The following is a 22,411-nucleotide window of genomic DNA, read 5'->3' as shown; positions in this document are numbered from 1 at the left end:
ATTTGAAATACTGCACATGTTCAATAAATCTAAAAGTTAAAAAATCTGATGAACTTTATATTGCCGAAAGTTGGGAAGAGGATTAACGGAATATTGACCAATTATAATTTTCATATTTTTTAAATGTTTTGTAAAAGTTAGACAGTTTGGAATATTTGAAATCATTTTTGCTAACTTTATTCTTGGCTTACAATCTTGTACTCATTGTATATTTTACAGGGGTCTGATTTGTTGTATGAGGTGGAAGTCCCTGGAATACCTAATGTCCTGGCATTGAACAACGGAAATGGGGGCAAGTATAGAACTGGAGTCAGGAGTAAAATAATAATTGTATGTTTGTGCCCAACAATTGTTATCCACTACTATTGTTACATTGAGTGGAAATTTTGACAAAATATTCATACCACACATTTCCTCCCAAGTGCGTGTTTTTAGTGACATTTGAAGAAACATTTCATTTGTCTAAATATTTTTTTCTTGTAAATGATGTTGGGTATTAACAGGACTATGTATTTTTTAAATATGCGTAGGTGACTCTGCAGAAGAATTAATATATGGAACATCTGATGGGAAATTAGGACTGGTACAGATCACAAAATCTTCTCCATTACATCGTTGGGAAATCTCCAATGAGAAGAAAAGAGGAGGTAAGGGATGTTTTGTATTGCCATTTAATTAGGTTTGGATAAAGGGAAGGAGAGTGTTTACATTTGCTTTACAGCAGTTGTATCTCACACATCTTTTTGGTTCAGTTAACCAATTAATCCCCAAAAAGTGCAGGCATGGTACAAATAACACATTTGAAGCAGAGTAAAACCAAATAATAATCCTGATAACAAATACAATAATTAGTTTAAAGCATGAATAATTAAGATCATTTAATCAGCCTCTACAAATTAATTCTTTCAAGATCATGTGTTTTTTTTCCAGTTTAATTTACTTTTGGATTGTCAGTGACAAAATGATTTCATGTGACTACAGCCAGAGTCTGCTACTGATTTGTTATGTAATTATGTAGATTACATAATTTTTTATTCCTCGTGAATAACAACAGTGAAATGAAGTCCTGAACAAAGTGTTTCAGGAAAGAAGTAGCTGCTTTTCTTCCATGATTTCTTAGTCAATTGCACAATGCTACATTACTGAGATATGAACATACTGATTTTATCCTCTGAACTGTTATTTGATCTAATCTAGGATAGACTGTTGTAGTAGCCCATAATTTTCCTAGATCAAGAAAATAATGAGGAGTTAAACAAGCACTTTGAGCAATGAGAGTTGGTGAGTCAACGTGAGATCACAGCCCAGAAGGGGGAAACAACTGAACTTAAATGACTTAAATTAAATGAACCAACCATAATACAAACCTGTGACTGAACATGTTTATTGCAACCATAACATCTTTATCCATAAACAAGAAAAAAGAGGGGAAGGGAGAGGTGAGCACATTGGCTACCAATTCCATTGCTCGAATAATAATCATCAAACTTCACATAGGTAAGTGCTCCTTTAACTCCTCATCGTTCTTCACAATGTACATTGGTTCACCAACGTGAGAGTTTGTAGTTCAGTGGCTTATCCCCTTCGGTTGGTTTGACAGACCATAATCAGTTTAATGTGTCCCCTTTCTGCAGTCTTGTTCAATCTGCCGTGTGTAAGATGAAAGCTGTGGAACTCAGCCCCTCTGAATTTAAAGATTCTCTCATTCCTCCAACCCCCCCCCCCCCCGGCAAAGGATGTCCCATAAAGGGACCTCGGCCCTATTGGCTGCCAAGGTCGCTGCCGCTCTAGTTGAATTGGTCCCAAACTGAGAAATATTCACTCCAGCCACTCTCATGACCTCCCACAGCCATCTGGCCAACATCTGGGGCGGTGGGAGTAGCCAGCTGATGGGGTTTCTTATAGCATGTAAAGAGGTATTTCTCATTTAGTCTAATATGTTTTATACATACAACATATCTCTTTAAACAATCCAACAAACATAAGCTTTCATCTTCCTCAAAAGCATAATGAAAATTCTGTCCCAACTCTCCCTTGCCTGTTATATTTCAAAATATCTGTAACTTGAATGCTTACACAGTCCTACTCCCAACAAATATAGTCCATATGAATGTGAGACAAAGTTTGTACCCTCTTGGCCGATGTCAAGGCCACCAGTTGGTGACAGTAACCTTAGATAGTCCAAAACAATCTTTACGTCCAAAATTTCCTTATATCAGGTTACCGGGGGACGCAAGTGGAACATTTCTTTCATAAATCTTTTGATCATCTCATGCTCAGAGTCCTGGAACATCAAGAAAGCAGCCAACGCATTCTTCGCTGTATTCACCGCGCTGTAGCTGGCCCCCTGCACATAGAACATATCGATTAGAAAACTCAGCCTCTATCGGAGGGAGGCTGACTGTTCATTCAGTCCAATTTGAGCACAGTACATTTTCCATTTCCCCACATACGAGGCATACTGTTTATGAGTAGACTTTCTCCAAGATGCCCATGGGATGTCCAGAGTTCTATGCTGCAGAGGGTTTATATTGATCCCTGCTCTCCGATCCATCAACCAAACAGACTTAAGTGAGACAATGGATGAGATATCTTTGATTAGCAGACCTCTGCTTTTCGTGAATACCAGTGGAGTCCCCACCATAAGCCTAAGGAGGATGGGGAACCAACATTGGCCAATTAGGCACTACCAGCAAACCCAAGGCACCGTCTTCCTGTATCTTATTCGGGCACTTCGCCACAAAGGCGAACGGGGCAAGCGCATAAAAGTTAAATTTTGACCAGTCTAGGTTAAAGGTGTCAATGGCCTCCACTTGGGGATCCGGCAGCCAGGACACGAATCTTGGAACCTGGGCATTTAGCCTGGATGCAAACAAACCGATCTCCAGCATGCCAAAGGTGTCTGCGAGCCGTTCAGAATATTTCTTACACAGAGTCCACTCAGTGCCATCATTGAATTTCCTGGACATCAGGCCCACCTGTACGTTGATCCGACCTGTCAGGTAGGCGATAGTAACCCAAATGCTCCTTTGAATACACAAGCACCAAGTCTCAATGGCTAACTTGTTACAGGAAGGAGATTTAAGATGTCCCATATTATTGAGGTAGGCCACAGCTCAAGTGTTATCTAACCTCGGCAGTACATGAATGTCAGCTTATTCGCACAGAAAGACTTTAGTTCTAGAAACCCCGCTCACATTTCTAAATAATTAATGCCTGACTTAGAGGCCTCCCTGAACTCTATGTCCGTCCATCTGCCTCCAGCAGAGACCTTAGATTCATGGCTCCCCAACCTTCGCCACTGGCGTCTGACCTCATCTCCAGGTCCACCTTTTTGAGCTCAATCCTCGCATAAGCCTGCGAGATATGGTCGATCCACCATACCAGGTTGGATCTGGCCTCACTAATTAGCCTCATGGGCCTGTCAAAAGTGTCCCCTGGCTGCCTTAAGAGCAGATATTTTGTCCCTTTCCAGGAACCTATAATTTAGCGGGCAGGGAAAGCCGCCACCAGTTACCCAATCAACCTAGCCACCTTTCTTATGGAGGCACAACACTCTGTCATGAGCCCTCTGCAAGCGTTCTTGATCTCTGCCGCTTTATCCTCTGGCAGGGTAAGTCTCATGTCTTCTGTATTAATAATGAAGCCAAGGAATTTTAACCTCTTGGTAGGCACCAACACTGATTTCTCGGGATGTATGAGAAACCCCACATGGCTTAATAATCTCGAGGTGGCTGCTACTGCCCTCTTTGTTTCCTCAAACGATCTGCCCATGATAAGAGTAATGTCTAGGTAACCCATTACCGTGTGCCCCTCTTTCCTAAGCTTGGAAAATACCGGCTTCAGTAACTTAGTAAATACCCTGGGCGCCAAGCTCAGCCCATTCAGCAAAGCCTTATACTTCCATAGCTCTCCCTTCCAGGAAAATTTTTAAAACTTCCTGTGTTGTGGGCAGATCGCGACCGAATAATATGCATAGAACCATAGAACATTACAGCACAGAAACAGGCCCTTCAGCCCTTCTAGTCTGTGCCAAACCATTTTTTTGCCTCATCTCACTAACCTTTACCCAGTCCATAGCCCTCCATACCTCTCTCATCTATGTACCTGCCCAAATTCTTCTTAAATCTTCCAAATTTTTCAAGGCCATGTAATAGCCCTTACGTAACTTAGGCATCTCAGAATATATGTTATCCATTTTAAAATGCCTGTACAATACATATTCATTAAGATCTGATAGATCCAGTATCACTCTCGTGCCACCACTTCTTTTGGATCGCATGAAGATATTTGATACAAACTCGTGTTTTCTTGGTTACAAAGTTCAATAACGTTTTTCCTTTTTAATGCCGTGATCTTGGCATGTACAGCCTCCATCAGTTGTGGTCTGCACATATATGTATATAGACTCTTCCTCCTTATCGGAGGGGATTTCTGTGGGTCAAATTCGATTTTATACCCCTTTACTGTCTGCCGAACAGAAGCATCAGTGGTAATATTACACCATTTATCGTAGAATAGCGTTAATCGATCACCAACCTTTAAAACCTTGTAATTATTGAGTACTCAACTGTAAATGCATAGCGTTCACTTCCTTGACCTGCTTAGTCTGCGAGCTAATGCATTCTGGGCCCACCTACGCGAAGCACTTTGAGCGGGAAAATTCTGCTGCTGCTGTCTCCACGGAGGAAAATTCCCTTGCGTACCTGGGATAGGGGATAACAAGTTCTCTTGCCTGCGCTCTCGAACCTCTGACCACACCAGCCGCTGCCTTCTGATGCTCATTCAAATCTTTCACCTGTTTGCTGAGATCGTCACCAAATAGAAATTTCATTACAGAGTTAGATGGTCTGCACAAATGAGCATAACTTACATTTAGGTTGGGCTTGATCAGCTCCTTCCTGAAGGCATTCAGTTCATAGTTTGCTTGGGATAACAGCCCTAGAGTGTCTTGTTGGGACTCCGATAAATCGTGTGAGAGCATTTGTGCGAATGCAGTGATACCTTTAACCAATGACCCCTGTAGACTTTGCAATTTCATGTCTTTTGCCCTTGTGGGGACCTTCAAATTGTCCCATATCATGGGGTTTACCTTAGACACCTTCAACAGAGGGCAGTTACAGGGCAGGGGTACTTCCTGATAGATTCTTCTAGTACTGTCTCCTGAAAAGCATTCGACACCATATAAGTTATTGACCCTGCAATATCATCCTCTAGTGGCTGGCCGATACCCTTTGGTACTGCAAACTTCGCAGCAATAGCTGGTATATTCTCCTCCTGACTGGCCTGTGTAGTTACTGGCCATTCATCATCTTCCCATGTATAATCATTAATGTCTGAAGGTGTAGGAATCCATGGCTGTCACCAGTTCCTCCAATTTGTCCAGATGACTTACAATTTCGACGCTGGTTGAGGCTTCTGCTCTCTGGCAGGCCTTACTCTCAGGTCCTGATTGAGCGGGTGCCCGATGTGCAGAGACTACACCCTTCTTTAGGCTTTTTCTGGTTATTCTCGCTGGTCGAGTGGGCGGCTTTGCTACACAACATGTTAATTTTGGCTTAGGTCCTACCTGCTCTTGTGTGGGGTACTCCCCCTCGGTGTCACTCGATATACTGAGGTCCAATCGTCTCATGACAATCACCTCATGCAGTGGCATAACAGTATCACTGCTAGCTTTTTGAGGCCCCAGCTTCCATGAAGCCAGGTTGGTGCAGCCAGACTTGGAACCTACCTCAGCGAAGGTAGAGCTCTGTCGCCTGATCCCACCCCCAGCAGAGGTAGATTGGCATCGCTGCTATCGTTTTCAGATCCCAACCTCAATGAATTTTAAAATTCAGTTAGATAAATTTTTACATGATAGAGGAATTAGGGGATATGGGGAGAAGGCAGGTAGGTGGAGTTGGGTCATAAATTAGATCAGCCATGATCGTATTGAATGGCGGAGCAGGCTCGATGGGCCATTTTTGGCCTACTCCTGTTCCTACTTCCTATGTTCCTATGTACCTATGAAGTTAGGTCAGTGCAACTATCATCGGGCCCCACCTTCAATGAAGGTAGGCCACTGCCACCTGATCCCACCCACAACAGAGGTAGATTGGCCTTGTGGCTCCTCAGCTGGAACATTGCACCCCGGCAGGCCCGCTAGATTTTTGGCACTAACGAAGCGCTATGGGGGAGGCTCTCCTCCTTGGGCTCTTGCCACCCTGCCTCTGCCCCAGCCCCTCATCGGGACCTAGGAACCTCCCGCTGATTGTCCCTGACCTTTTCCGGTACACCTCCGCTTCCAAAGGGCTGCATCGGGGCCTCCCCTCATCGGGACCCAGGAACCTCCCGCTGATTGTCCCAGACCTTTTCCGGTACTCCTCCGCTTCCAAAGGGCTGCATCGGGGCCTCCCCTCATCGGGACCCAGGAACCTCCCACTAGCAGTCTCGGAATTTTTACCGCTCCTTTTCTTCTCCGGATGGCTCGTTCAGGGGTTTGATTCCATTTTGTGGATTGCACTCTTGTGATCTCCCTCAGGGCTCTGCTCCTGCAGGCCCACTAATTTAGCACTTTTTTGGGGATCACTCTACTGCGATTCCCCTCTGATTCAGCGCTTTTGCTCCCTTGCCAAAAACGTGTGATGCTGCTCGCAAGTCAACGGATGTAATGGCTGAGCATGCGTGAATGGGATCTCACGTTGACAAAGCAACATACATTGCGAAGAATAATAATTCTTAGCTTCTGCTTACTGCAGTATTAATCTGAATGCAATGCAGATTACAAACCGGCACTTGCAGAGCTGCATGATATGATAAGTAAACAAGAGACGACCCAACCCGATGCACAACAAATCTAAGTCGCAACTTTAACTAGACCTGTGTCAAGAAAATCTGGCCAACTACCACCAGCATGTACCAGAGTTCCCAGCACACTCAATCATTGCTACACCAAGAAAAGGAAGGCAAGTTGGATCACCTTCTACCTTCATACAGACAGAGCTTTCAAAGAGAGGCTCGAGAGGTCAGGAAAGCTGAAGAACGGTTACATGATTTCCTCAAGTCAGTGGTTTGAGCAGTGTTCAAGGACTCAGGTGAGAATCTGATTACACCAGGGCTGTCTCAGACTTTATCAAAACTGCTGTGGATGAGTGTGTCCCCACCATATCATTCAGGTATTTCCCCAATCAGAAGCCCTGGATGAATAATGAAATCTGGAACCTGATGAGAGTCAGATCACAGCCATTTAAGTTCAGAGATCCAGATCAATACAGAAGGAGCAGGTATGACCTACAAAAAGCTATCTCTCTGGCAAAGAGGAGATTCCAGATGAAAATGGAAATAACAAAGGACACCTGACAGCCATGGCAGGGCCGAACTGCCATAACCTTGTTCAAAACCAAGTCCAGTTCAGTAGCAAACAGTAAGCCTTTGCTCCCAGAGGAACTCAATGCCTTCTACTCCCAATTTGACCACAGTAACTGGGAGGAACCACCCCTCCACACCCCCACATCCCCTGATGATCCTATCCTGTCTTTATCGGAGGATGACGTTAGTGCTACCTTCAGGAGAGTGAATTAGAGGAAAACATTCAGCCCAGACGGAGTATCAGGCTGAATATTAAAAATCTGGGCTGACCAATTTACCAATGGATAACTTCAGCATCTCACTCCGACAGGGTGTGGTACCCACCTGTTTCAAACAAGCTTCAATCATATAGTCCCCAAGAAGAGTATAGTAACCTGCCTTAATGACCATCGACCAGTAGCACTTATATCAACAGTGATGAAGTGTTTTGAAAGGCTGGTGTTGAAACATATCAACTTCTGTCTGAGCGACGACATAGATACATTTCAACTTGCCTATCATAGCACCAGGTCTACAGCGGAAGCCATTTTACTGGCTCTAAACAAAGCCCTGAAACACCTGGACAGTAAGATGCAAACATCAGGATGATCTTTATTGACTATAGTTCGGCATTTAACACCATCATCCCCTGAAAAATGATCAGCAAACTCCGAGATCTGGGACTCAACACCCCACTGTATAATTGGATCATAGATTTTCTCACCTCCGGATCACAATCAGTGAGGATTAGTAAGAACATCTCCACAATCTCCATTAGTACCAGAATGCCACAGGGCTGCGTTCTTAGCCCCTCTGCTCTAATCACTACACCTACGACCGCGTAGCTCGGTACAACAATAACACCATCTACAAATTTGCCGATAATACCACGGTAGTGGGTAGTATACAGAAAGGTAATGAGTCAGCATACAGGAGGGAGATTAAAAACTTGGCTGAATGGTGTACCAACAACAACCTTGCTCTCAGTGTCACCAAAACTAAGCTCATTGTTGACTTCAGGAAGGGAAAACCAGAGGTATACAATCCAGTGATCCTTGGGGGATCAGAGGTGGAGAGGATGAGAAAATTTAAGTTCTTGAGAGCTTCTATTTCGGAGGATCTTTCCTGGACCCAACACACTAATGGTATCATGAAGAAAGCGCCCCTACTTCCTCAGGAGTTTGCGGAGAGTTGGTATGACATTGGAAACCCTGTCAAACTTACAGATATGTGGTGGAAAGTGTGTTGACCAGCTGCAAAATGTTCTGGTATGGAGACATTAATACCTCTGAGCATAATGCCCTCCAAAACGTAGTGGGCACAGCCCAGGACTTCAGAATCAGAATTTATTGTAATGAACAAGTCATGAAATTCAGTGTTTTGCAGTAGCAAAAAAAAACTTCCCAACACAGGCAAACCTCTTCCCATCATCGAGAAAATGTACATACAATGCTGCCAACAGAAAGCAGTAGAAATCTTCAAGAACCTACCTGACAGATTCCAGACAGAGAGGCCACATGACCCTCCACAATCAACTCTACAGTGGGTGATTGAAAATTGTCAAGATGGAAAATGTGTTACTCGTGGTGTCATTTGAATCTATGCACGAAAGGAAGCAAGGTTAGGAAGGAATTTTGGAATTTACGACACATGCTGGATGGAGCACACGTTCATGAGGCGGAATGAAAGGGAGCAACTGATGTGTGAAGGAGAAAAAATGTACATGGGCTCCATCACTGTGTCAGATCTGTGAATGAATCATTGATTCATAGAAGGAAATGAAAAGTGACATTATTGTCAAATCGTTCAAGAAATGTGGAATTTTGAATTGGATCATACAGAAGACAATTATCTATGGGCTAACTAGGATGACGAAGAAGATGCAGATGTACTGCCTCAGACTACGAAGAGCATGGATGATGAAGCGGGTCCGTGCTGAAGATATTGAATTAACATTTGCGCCTGAAAGCCTTATAATGGTAAATGTTTACTGCATTTTTTTTTGCATGCATACCATGAATAAAAACTTATGACTGGTAATTATTTTTGTTTCTATTGTCATTATTTATTTTGAAAATTTTTGGCTTAAGATGCATTGAATGCATTAAAAACAAAAATGCAGTAAAGAAAATGTTACTATATTCCCGTATATGAAATTGTGGTTAAAGTTTTTGTGATGTGAGCAGCTACAATATGGTTGCAGCAGAGTATTATGGTAATTTCAATACACAGTCTCCATATTATTACTTTAATTCATTGTGTTTTAGTTATTTATTCATTACAAGATCATTGGGATTTCTGCTACTGACAATGGATTCATGTGTGAATTTCAGTTCCTCAAAAGTAGTATCCGTGTAAAAGTCGACGCCCCCCCCACCCCAAATTTGAAACAAAAATTGGTCCCCATAACTCAACTATTATGCAAATATATAAGGTATTTGTTGCCTCTCCTTGTTGGCCAATGTGTGGAGTAGATAGTGATGCACCTTCCTAAACTGCTTTCATCCTGGTGGTGAAAAGGCACTGTTCCCACTTTCTAAATATTGACCTGCTTCATGAAGTAACTATAATGTATTTTCAAATCCAAATAATGTGATACTGGGAACAGAATTGGGGAAGGCAGTTTTGGAATAATTGAAAATTTCCAAACAAAGTTGAAACTGAAGAGATAAAGAATATTTTTTTGGATGGCTGTAGGTGTTCTGTGTGTTGACTCCTATGATGTTCTGGGAGATGGCGTCAAAGAACTGCTTGTTGGTCGTGATGATGGAATGGTAGAAATCTATGGATTTGATAACAATAATGAGCCTGTCCTTCGATACAAACATGTAAGTCCAATTCATGAATGAAGATTTTAGTGCTCCAATAGTTAATGGATTAAATTTATGCATATAAATCTATGTTTTAAATTGTAATCATCTTCCTCTAGTAGTGTTGGCTATTATTGTTTTTGTCTTTCCCTTTTTCCTTTGTGTTGCAAATGTTTTTATTATTTGGCTTTACTATAATTTCAAGTCTTTTGATATCATTTGGTAATCTGTGTGGTACAATATCTGCCATCTTGATATTGTACACTTGGGCATGGTCAGCATATTTCATTCATTAAATGCCTGTTGATAATTATTTCATTGATTTTCTCTTTCCCCCTTTGTGCTACAGATATTATTCTTTACCCTTCATGCTAATTTCATTATTTAAGTATCATTAGGCAATCTACAAGGATAATCTGATAACCCACGACTCTTGGGACTTCGATGTTGCTGGATTGACAAATTTTTCAGCCAAAGTTTGAATATTTCTGCAATTAATATCCAAAATCACCAAATTCGCTTTTTTTAGATACACACAGTGGGACAATAAATTTCCTAGTAAACCCAGTAGTTTAAAAGGAGCACACGAAACAGAGCCACAGTGAGTTTAAAGAAACCATATCTTCCTATCCTTTGACTTTCAAAACCTATTGAGCTGTTCACAGTTTAACAGTGAGTTTATGGTCTCTGTCAATATCTGTGGATTTAATGCCTGCACTGGCCTTGAGCTCATGCAGCTTGTTGAAATTGTGCTCCAGAGAGAGATATTTCAGATTAAGATAGACACACACAGCTGGTATGAAGGTAATAGAACTAATATTGAGCTATAACTTACATAATATATCTGTAAGAAAACAATCAGATAAACTTTAATTAGATTTCATCTTAGTCATTAATGCTCTAAAGAATATTATTTTTCTCTCCCCTCCCATGTGAAATTTACTATCTATAATGTGGGACTATTTTAAGAAAGCATTGGCCACACATTATTAGTTGTTCTGTAAAAGCCTTTTCACCACCGACAGTTCAGGAGTATGAGAAATATTAATTGTTTGTCAATGGCTGCTTCAAGAATAATGAAGAAATTCAATACCAGTTTGGAAAAAGTCCCAACAGCATGGGATAGTCCCAACAGCATCCCAATAGCACTCAGCATGATGTTGTTAGAGTGCCAGTGACCCAGGATCGAATCTGGCATTGTTTGTAAGGTGTTTGTACATTCTCCCTGTGACCTGTGTGGGTTTTCCCCAGGTGCTCCACCTTCCAAAGTGTATGGGTTTATAGCAGTGGTTCTCAACCTTTTTCTTTCCACTCACATACTACTTTAAGTATTCCCTATGCCATAAGTGCTCTATGATTAGAGTAAGGGATTGCTTAAGGTGGTATGTGGATGGAAAGAAAATGTATGAAAACCACTGTTTTAATCATCCCACCGTGCTATGTGCACGGTTTCATAACTCCAAAGAAAATGGGCCAAAGACAATTTTTCTCAAGCAACATATTGCAGTAACAATTGAGTCTAGAGCACTGATTCTCAACCTACCCTTCCCACTCACATACCACCTTAAGCAATCCCTTATTAATCACAGAGCACTGATGGCATAGGGATTACTTAAAGTGGTATGTGAGTGGAAAGAAAAAGGTTGAGAACCATTGGTTTATAGTTTCATTGGGTGGCATGGGTTTAAATGGCCAGAATGGACTTCTACTGTGTTGTGAATATTTTTTGTTAAATATATTTTACTTGCATTGCTCCACCTACCACTGGCTTTCCACCACTGGTATGCTATGGCTACTGTATTTATTATGATATACTTTGATATTCCCAGCTATTTGGTGGGGGGTGGGGGACGGACAGATGATCAGAAGTTAAAGGAAGTTATTTCTAGCTCCTACCCTGCCATCTTCTTATTCTAGAGTAAATTTTATAGTAGCCTATTAAGCTTCAAGCATATTTTGGGGTGTGGGAAGAAACTGGAGCCACCACAGGAAGTTTATGAGCATACAGAGAATGTCCATATTTGGCACAGATGGCAACCTAAGCTATGATGAAATCTGGGTCTCTGGAATTGGAGTTCTGCAGAATCAGCAATAACTGCTGTGCTATCCAGTGTAAGGATGAGGCGGGCTGCTTAATATCCCTTTCCATGAAAAAAAATTGCATAATTACTTCATCATATGTAAAAGGAAATTTGCGTTATCATTATGAACTGCATATTCAGATGCTTGTGGAGTGTTTAAAAATGAGGTGTGTGTACTGTTGCACTTTCTAGGCTTTGTCTGAAAGTATCACTTCTATTCAAGGAGGATGTGTTGGAAAAGAGGGATATGATGAAGTTTTGACAGCCACGTACACAGGTGTGTAAATAGATCATTTAATTTTTGTTCTTTTCAGATCTGATTAATTTCTTTCATGAAACAAAATCAAATGTATGTAACCTTAAATAGCTAAATAGCCAAATCTAATGTTTGAAGTCCTATGATATTATAGATCATATGTTATATAAAGATTTGCATATTGAAGAAGTTTATCTCGAGTTGTACTAGTCTCACTATTTCAATAAATACAATTGGCATCTATTGTCTGTAGATGAAAAATAATCTATCTTTTGTTGATTAGTTGCTAAGAAGCAGTATATTTCTAGCCTTTCCTCAGCATTTTAAAGTTTGGCCCCTCATCGATTTTTGTGAACATTTCTCTTGGCTGATTCCATTTCATGATTCTACCTTTCAATGAAATGGGGTCCATCCATTGCAGCTTCAGTCTACAGGAGACAGGAAATTTTAAAGATTAGAATGGTGTCAATCTTATCACAGGCTCTAGACATTCATGAAGGATGAGGAGAAATTGTACACGATGTCATCGAGGACATTTTGATAAGAACTGTTTCATTGCCTTTGCAGGAAGAGGTGTGATTGGAGATGTTCAAGCATGGAACTTAAGGAAAGATGGCTATGTAATTGTCAAGTGACAGTGCACTTACTAAAGTTGCCAGGCAGAGTGGAGAAGAATTGAGGATGGATTTTAAAGGAGAAGAATCAGATTTGAAAGGGAGGGATCAATTACCTGTACTATGGCAGTTGAAATATGCATAATGTCAGTGAGCTTGTGGGGTAAGAAGGAAAGAAAGATGCTCAGTAATCTAATAGAATAAAATTCAGAGAGCAGGAGGTGGGCGTATGGACTAGTGAAGTGACCTTAGGAGAAGCTAGTGGGAAAAGAGGAGGCATGCCACAGGTTAGCTTGGTAGATGCCTTGTAAGTTTTTATGGGATTGTATATTTGTGCTCTATATTTGTGCATCTGGACTATACTGTATAAGAATTCATTCTGGGTTATTACATGTTAGCTGCTAGACAATTCCATTTTTATTAGTTTTGTGCATCAATATGTGTTTCATTGATAAATTGGCAGAAGATTAATACCTGACTAAATCACCTCTGGAACATGACATTTTAAAATGGATATAATGAACTATGGACTACATGAGCTAGCTGCTATATATATTTACCACAACTAATTATATTTTAAACTGAAACTCAAGATTATTCTTGTGCTATTTAGTGATGAAAGAAAGCAAGCTTAACTTTTCTTCATACTATTGTGTAAAAAATAGAAATGTTTACATTAAGGAATTGCTTACATTTTCCTTTGATATTACATGCCTATTTATATTATTTCCTTCATAGGCTGGGTGATGGCTCTAACTACAGAGCCAGTGCAAAGAGAGCCAGGGCCATGTGATGATTTGAAAGTAAACCAAGAGATGCAGAATAAAATCATGAATCTGAGGTCTGAAATAATAGACACTTTTATATTTGACCTTTTTTTTTTGAAGTTTGAAGAATGTTTTAAATTAAAATAGTATGTTGTAATTAAATCCACATGCATAAAACAACATTCTAAAATTTCTTATTGTGCAGTATTATTCTTAATATAGAGACATATTAGACAGGAGCACTATTTGAATAGTTATGAATAAATAGAAAAGCAGAAAAAATAGGTATTTCATTGCATTCAATAACTGATTTTCCTATTTGCATCTGTTTCAGCAAAAACACCTCATATGCTAATGTTAATCTTTGTATTTCTTAATTCAGTTTATTTGTGACAGGATATTTAAATTCTATATTGCTCTTTTCTACAACATATTTTGCCATTTTTTCACTTCTGGGACGGTTTTTGATAGCCTACAGTCCCATAGGTGCTCACAACTCTCAGGCATCTAGCAGGTTATTTGCCCAAGGTAAACCTGGTTGCACAGTATGATATTTTCCCTAATAGCCATCAAAATTCAGTAGGGAGCCATCAAAATTCAATAGGGAGCCATCAGAATGGAAACCTCATACTCCTCTGCCTTCTTATCCACTATGAGACCTTAAAGACTTCATTAACCTTGATTAAATATTTTATTTGCCTTCTCTATTCAGCTTGATTTTCATTATGTCTCAATTGGCATTCGCCACACTACTCTTCCAGTTGTATGTCTAATCATTGTTTCATCTGCATTGCCCCAGTTTTTAAGAACATTTTGCACTGTCTTTTCAAGCATCAAAAAGCCATATTGATTGAAACAGGCCATTTGACAAATGATTTTCCTATCCGTTGGCATTCTGGGCTGGTCCGATTTGCCTACATTTGGCCCATATCCTTATCAATCAGTGGTTTTCAAACTGTCCCCCTAAACTCACATTCCACCTTAAGCAATCCCTTTGCCATAAGTACTCTGTGATTAGTAAGGGATTGTGTAAGGTGGTATATGAGTGGGGAGGGAAGGTGGAGAACCACTGCTCTAAACCCAATTGTTACTGAAATATTTTGCTTGAGAAAAATTATCCTTGGCCCATTCCCTTTGAGTTATTAAATCATGATGCATAATGAGGTATAAAACAGCAGTTTTCAAACATTTTCTTTCCACTCAAATACCACCTTAAGCAATCCCTTACTAATCATGTAGCATATGGCTGATTTTGGATTTTAGAAAGGGAAAACCAGAGGTGTACGATCATTGGGAGATCAGAGGTAGAGTATATGAGCAAATTTAAATTCTTGGGAGTCACTATCTCAGAGGACCTTTCCTGGACCCAACAGACTAACGTCATGAAGAAAGCACATCAGCGCCTCTGCTTCCTCAGGAGTTTGCGAAGGTTTGGCGTGACATTGGAAACCTTGGCAAACTACTTCAGATGTAGAGTGAACAGCTGCATCACATACCTCTGAGCAGAAAGCCCTGCAAAAGGTAATGGACACAACCCAGTACATCGCAGACAAAACTCTCCCCACCATTGAGAAAATCTACATGAAAAGCTGCCGTCGGAGTCCAGCAGCAATCATCAAGGATCCACGCTACTGCCATCACGAAAGAGATATGGGTGCCACAAGACTCGCATCACCAGGTTCAGGAACAGTTGCTACCCCTCCTCCAGCAGACTCCTCAACAACAAACTCAATCAGAGACTCATTACAGAAGGCAATCAAAGATTTTCCATTTGCATTAGCACTCCCTACTCCAGAGTCACTGTGTCCATGGATTTGCCTCCAGCACTCCTATAGTCTCTGCAGCCGCACATACTCCTGTTCAGTTCAAACCATCAGTAATCTGAGCCCAGATCCAAACCTCCAACAAGATGAGGAAGCCTTCCTCATCATCCTCTCAAATCCCAATTCCAATACTTGGTTCTCATGAGCCAGTCTCCAGCAGCCTGTGTGAGTCTTTTGACCTCATGTCGCCACCAGCTCGCTGACTGTCTGTGTCCTTCAGCCACAGAACCTCACTGAAACGCCACCATGGTCACCATTCTTAGGGTCATCTTCTCTGCTTAATGGCAGGAGGATTCCTCCTGTTACTGGTGCCCTGCTCCCCCCAGAATCTGCTACTGAACACAGGAGCTGCCATCTTGGGTCCAGACGCCACGGTCGCATGATTTTAAATAAAATACTGTTGGCTCTTTTATCAGGCAATTTTAAAGCATATATGGAGCCGTCAGCAGTAAGACCCCACGGATGAGCACTGTGCCTCCACTCCACATTCTCCCCAGGTCTGCATTAGCAGTAGCACTACCATAACAGCAGCTCTGACCACTAGTCTAGACCTCCAATCAAAAAGCAACCCTCCTCTACTATCCTTTGACTCCTTCCTCCAAGAATAGTGAAAGACCATGGTTTTCAGGTTTCCACAGACCCTAAATAGTCTTAACAACGGACGACTTATAATAAATCATTGCAGGTATTGGGGTGGGGGCTGGTGAGTTTGAGCCCCTTCCCACACCACCAACATGAATTTTGTTGTGATTGGAAATGTTCTTTATGAGTATTTTTGAGGTTTTTTTTGTTGTCAAATTTGCTACCTTGTTTTATACAGGACTTTATTTTATCAGTAATATTTGTCTTCACTGCATTGCCTCTGACCACCTATAATACTCTGACCAATCACCAGTGGCTTATGTACCACAGGTTAAAAAAAATCTATTGTAAGTTCATTAATGTGGCTGACATTTCTCATTCTGGTAATTTTCTGACTTTTTTATGTTGAAGTTCTAATTTGCTGATTGAGCTCTGGAAGTTCTTCAGCATTCCTGAGATGTGCATTCAAATAATAATTAGGATCACTGTAGACTCAACAAACCCATACTTGACAATATGGCATTTTGTTCTTCCTTGTATTTGGAGGCAGATAAGAGTTGTGCTTCACTGCTTATTTATATAGTTAATAGCTGCCCCTTTATTTGCTTTGTTGACTCTGTGCCATTGTTTTCTCACATTCCGATTTCTTTTCGAGACTGATGGTAGTTAGTCATCTGGGTCATGTGCAAATTTGATCAGATAATAGGTTTTTCTATAACTTTCAGAAAAAGTGCTTATTACTAAATATCCTCTTTCTTATATTGGGACATGGAGCTTACTGTAGGATTCTCTTCTTTATTAGGGTGGAGTTGGACCAGTTGCAATTGAAAGTGCTTCAAGAACGTGAGAAATACCACCAATCATCACATTCAAGGGGTGCAGTTACAACAATGCCTGTGTTTAATGTGAATGATAAGTTTACTCTAAACTGTGATGATGCAAGCTATAGCCTCACTCTCGAAGTGCAGACAGCTATTGACAATGTGCTTCTCCAGGTCAGTGCAGGTGTGAATATCATTTTATATTGCATAAAAAATTAGAACATTGAACGATGTAGCATAGGAACAGGTCAATTGGCCCACAATGTCTGTGCAACACACAATGTCAAAATAAACTATCCTATCTGCCTCAACATGATCCATATTCCCTGAACCTGATGAATAATTTTGATGGTTTATTTATTTAAATGTAAAGCTAAACTTATTTTTTTCAGCTTAACATTTTTTTTCTCTATTTGTCTCTGCACAGAGTGATGTCCCAATTGATCTACTGGATGTGGATAAAAATTCAGCTGTGGTCAGCTTCAGTGGGTGTGATCCGGAGGTATGTAAGATTTGTTGATTTTCTTTTAATAACATGGTGTGCTTTCTTCAGGATGACATTAGTGTGTTGGATCAAGGAAAAGACCTCCAAGTTAATCACTCCTAGGAATTTAAGTTTGCTCACCCACTCTACCTCCGGAGCTTAATAGTAGGCATTAGATAACATTAGGGGTAACAATATTGAATAAAAATGCACAAGTACACAAAATATTTATAGGGAATGTGAATGAGTGATTAACACAGTGCAAAAATAAAATATTTAAAAATTAGTAGACTATATGAAATACTTTGGCACTTAAATGGATGGCTTGGTATTTGCAAGCTAACTTGTTTTTACTTTTTTCTCAGCAGAATGGTAATTTTCTTCTGGCTACTTATCGATGCCAAGCAAATACCACCAGGTTGGAACTAAAGGTATGATGAATTCATAATTTTTTTTTAAAAAGGCTATTCCATAATCAAGAGCCAAGTCTATATTCTTTTTCTAATGTTATGAAAATCTGCTTAATCTGTTAACAGTTTACTCCATTTCATCTTGTATCCATCACAAAGTTTTGTATGTCTCACTCGTTTTCAAGGGCTGATGAAAATTACTTTTACTCGAACATTCAGCATTTACTTGATTCAGTTTTATTAGAGTCAAAAAAATATTAAATCATAAATGGATTCTATTTCAAAATGCAAAAAAAATGAATCAGAAGGTCATAAAGCCCCTGGATCCTCTTTCACATTCAATAAGAAAAGTGCATTCTGATCTTGGTTCTATTTTCCTGCCTGTACCCCATATTCCATAAATTCTCAAAAATCTGATTCAGCCTTGAATGTATTCAATGACTGGGATAGGGACCTTCTGAGAGAACCAATTCCCCCACTCCCCTAAATTTGTAAACTTAAATGAGTGACAATTTATTCTGAATCCTTATTACTAGTTTTTGATTTCACTCTGTCAACACATCCCCTGAGAGTCAATATGTTTCAATAAGATAAGCTCTTCATCATCCCAGGAATCAACTTGATGGCAGGGTTTTTTTTTAAGGTTGAGAAAATAAGGCCTAATTGTAAGGCAACTCCATATTCAAAGCATCTCTTAGCTGCCTCTTATGCATTATATCCATACAAGACCAGTGCAGGGTAGCACAGTTAGCACAATCCTATTTCAGCTCTAGTGACCTGGGTTCAAATTTGGTGCTATCTGTAAGGAGTTTGTACATTCTCCCCATATCCACGTAGGTTTTCCCCAGGTTATCTGGTTTCCTCCCACCCTCCAAAATGTACAAGGTTTTAGGTTAGTTTGAATGTAATTAGGCAGCATGGGTTTAAATGGCCAGAATCGGCTTCTATCATTGCTGTAAATATATTTTTAAAAATATTTTAAAATATTCCAGATTTAACCCAAAACATGTACAGTTGAAGCAAGACTACTGTCAAGGCTTTCAGACTATTTTGGGGCAGGGCCCATGGAATATTACTTAATATCTACATAATCACTGAGGCCTCGTGATGCTTCATAAATTATTGAGGGAATCTGTTTGTCCTGCCCTCTGCATCCAGTTCTGGTAAGTGGGGACCAACGGGACCAGAAGCGTTATCTCTGGTTGAAAGACAGAATCCAACTTGAATTGGGCTAATGTTGTTTCAAATGAATTTTTTTCATTCCCACAATGGATCAAAGAATAGCAAGGTAGTTCACATGGGTGGTTTGGCCAATATTTATTCCTCAACCAAAATGATTATCGCAGTTTTGCTGTTTGTTGCTGCTTTCTGTACATCATGCATTGCTGCAAAACAATTGCACTTGTTTGTAAATATTTTAATATATCCTGAGATTCTGAAAGGCAGTACATAGATGAAACTTCTCTTTGGTCTTCTTAATGAGTCACAAAAATTATGTGAGAACTTCTCATAGACTGAAATCTTTCCAAGAGTATTGAAATAGATATTTCTGTCACCTAACATTTGAGGTTCAGGTATCATTTCAAGTTTAGGAATCACCATACAGTAGCCTGCTACCAGTTCCCTGTAACTTCTATTTGCATTAATTTATGATAAGCCATTAAGAGGTAGATTTGTACTGAAGTAACAAAATCTATATTCTATGATTTTCTCCCAAGCCCTAAAATAGTACAAAAGAATTGGAGGATTAATTTAATGTACCACTGTGTACCAGTTTCAAATTTGTTATTTTAAAGGCAGAAGTATACAAAGTAAACTGCCTTTCTGGAATATTAACATCCCTTTCTTTCCACAGATTCGTTCAATTGAAGGACAGCATGGAACATTGCAAGCCTACATTACACCACGTCTCCAGCCTAAATCATGCCATGTCCATCAGTATCAGATCAAACCACTATCACTTCATCAGAGGACACATGTTATTGACCATAACAGGTAGATGTAAAGAAGAAATCATAAAGTCATAGAGTAATATAGGATGTCATACCGCTATTTGATGCAACACATCCAGATCGACCAGTGGGCACCATGCTAATGTGATTCAAGTGCTTGGCCAGAAGCTGCTTTAAATGCTGACAGTGGCTGTGAAGTTGTTAAAAACTAGCCTTTTGATGGGAATGCATGCTAAAGTGGCAATGTATTCTAATTTATTTCAGGGCCATGAGATGTTATTATATGCATGATCTGAAAGGATTTTTTAATTAAACAAATAACCATACATAATTTGAATAGTTGAGCAAGAGGCATTAACTCAATTATCCAATTGCTCGCTATGGTGGAAGCTCTTAAAGCAACTGCTCTCAAAGTGAACTATTCTTTCAAGTAATGGAGATTTTTCAGACCTAATTGAGGGGAGGAGGATGTGAGTGTTGGTGTGAATTCTTCATCAATGGATGATAAGAGGCTTTAACCTGTGAAATCAGAACCATTGAAAGGATTCCATGGTTGTCTTCAAAGAAGAACCTCAACATTAGCTTTGATAAGAACAGCCCTTTAACACGTGATTAAGCATGTCTTTACTCGAGATGGCAGAGGTCGACAGCATCGAGTCCACGCTGCTGAAGATCCAGCTGCGCTGGATGGGTCACGTCTCCAGAATGGAGGACCATCGCCTTCCCAAGATCCTGTTATATGGCGAGCTCTCCACTGGCCACCGTGACAGAGGTGCACCAAAGAAAAGGTACAAGGACTGCCTAAAGAAATCTCTTGGTGCCTGCCACATTGACCACCGCCAGTGGGCTGATAACGCCTCAAACCGTGCATCTTGGCGCCTCACAGTTTGGCGGGCAGCAACCTCCTTTGAAGAAGACCGCAGAGCCCACCTCACTGACAAAAGGCAAAGGAGGAAAAACCCAACACCCAACCCCAACCAACCAATTTTCCCTTGCAACCGCTGCAATCGTGTCTACCTGTCCCGCATCGGACTTGTCAGCCACAAACGAGCCTGCAGCTGACGTGGACTTTTTACCCCCTCCATAAATCTTCGTCCGCGAAGCCAAGCCAAAGAAAAAAAGAGATCCTGGCAGCTTGAATGTGTATTTCCACTGTGTGAATAGAAGTCAGGTTTACATTCTACATACAGTGCTCTCTTAGTAAATTATACAATGGAATTTCATAGGTTTTCTTTTGCAATGGTATTACAGTGTTGTAAATTAATTTAAATTGTCTTTTACTTTGGTGTAAAACAAAAGTACATTGTTTTCTTACTTAACAAAACATACCGGTAAATTGTTTTGTGAGTAGAATAATTTGTGACGACTGGAAAGTGTATGGACCGCAGGTTATTTAAATTTTTTTAAAGAAATGGTATAGGAGATGAGGAAATGGTGTATGCTGCTTAATAATCTAAAGTTTAGATTTATTAGAAGCCTGAAGACTGTCATCTATTACTGGTATCACTATATTAATTCTAATCTCTCAGTTACATGAATACTGTACTTCACACTGTGCAGACCATAATGATCTAGGGTGTTAGGAATGTTATAATCAGCTTCATTGTTCTTGGCTTGGATAGGAATGCTTCTGATCAGCGATACTTGATTCTTGTTGGAGAATGTGAAATGAGGTTCATTTCTAACAGTTACTGAATAGTCTTGAAAATGGGAAATGAACTGTATCTTAGTATATTCTTCCAACTTCAGACAAAAGGGGCAACAAATGAAAGTTAGAGTGAATATCATTGTAATTCTACACGATACTGAATAATATTTACTCCTTTGTTCCCCATCTCTTTTATCACAGACCAGTAAATTCACTGACACTCACAGGACAGTTCAGTTTTGCAGAAATTCATTCCTGGGTTGTCTTCTGCTTGCCTGAAGTACCGGATAAAGTTCCAGTGGGTGACAGCATTACGTTTTACTTTCAGAATACATTTCTGGATACACAGTTGGAATGCATCTACAGGTGAGACAAATGACTGTCAATTGTGTCATTGTGTAATTATTGATCTAATTACTATTTTAATATATTTAAATAATCTTAATCATTTATTAGCCAGTGATGTGAGACTTAATTTGCTCTTTGGTCAATATTAACTTGTCAAACACGGGTGGGTCAGGGGAAAATCCAGAAATGTTTACAGTGATCTCCATAAATATTGTCCTTACATTACCCCTCCTCGATCTTTAAACTCATAAAATTCTCTTAAATCTTTTAATTTATTTATCTGTCTTTTATATTTTATTGTTATTCCTTATATGATATATTGAGGAAATTTAGTTTACTGTATTGTTTTTGGTGTATCTTGCAGCAAGTAAGAATTTTGGTGCATCTGTAAATTGCATTAAATTGCATTAAACTCTCATCATCAGCCAGCCTTCTCTCTTCCATGTTTCTTAAGTTCACCCTGAACTCCGCTGCTCTACACCAAAACTG

At 40.0% G+C, this 22,411-nt stretch overlaps 1 protein-coding gene across 4 annotated transcripts in view; it reads left to right on the top strand.

The window, feature by feature from the left end:
* bbs7 (Bardet-Biedl syndrome 7) overlaps positions 1-22,411 on the top strand; it is a 56,324-nt gene that overhangs the window by 16,949 nt on the left and 16,964 nt on the right. For 3 of the 4 annotated variants that reach the window (XR_011353708.1, XM_069925160.1, XM_069925161.1), the window contains exons 6-15: positions 220-292; positions 531-647; positions 10,024-10,154; positions 12,410-12,494; positions 13,826-13,928; positions 17,062-17,254; positions 17,508-17,582; positions 17,930-17,995; positions 19,830-19,969; positions 21,776-21,940. Coding sequence is in view for 3 of the 4 variants with exons in the window: in XM_069925160.1 (XP_069781261.1) it covers positions 220-292; positions 531-647; positions 10,024-10,154; positions 12,410-12,494; positions 13,826-13,928; positions 17,062-17,254; positions 17,508-17,582; positions 17,930-17,995; positions 19,830-19,969; positions 21,776-21,940 (1,148 nt within the window). In the remaining variant the exon portion in view is untranslated. The remainder of the gene's footprint in view (positions 1-219; positions 293-530; positions 648-10,023; positions 10,155-12,409; positions 12,495-13,825; positions 13,929-17,061; positions 17,255-17,507; positions 17,583-17,929; positions 17,996-19,829; positions 19,970-21,775; positions 21,941-22,411) is intronic. The other variant, XM_069925163.1, reaches the window with a different exon arrangement.

This window comes from Narcine bancroftii, chromosome 3 (genome assembly GCF_036971445.1).
Source record: "Narcine bancroftii isolate sNarBan1 chromosome 3, sNarBan1.hap1, whole genome shotgun sequence".
Classification (NCBI taxonomy): domain Eukaryota; kingdom Metazoa; phylum Chordata; class Chondrichthyes; order Torpediniformes; family Narcinidae; genus Narcine; species Narcine bancroftii.
The sequence above is the reverse complement of the archived record's forward strand: the minus strand, read 5'-3'. Positions and strand labels throughout refer to the sequence as shown.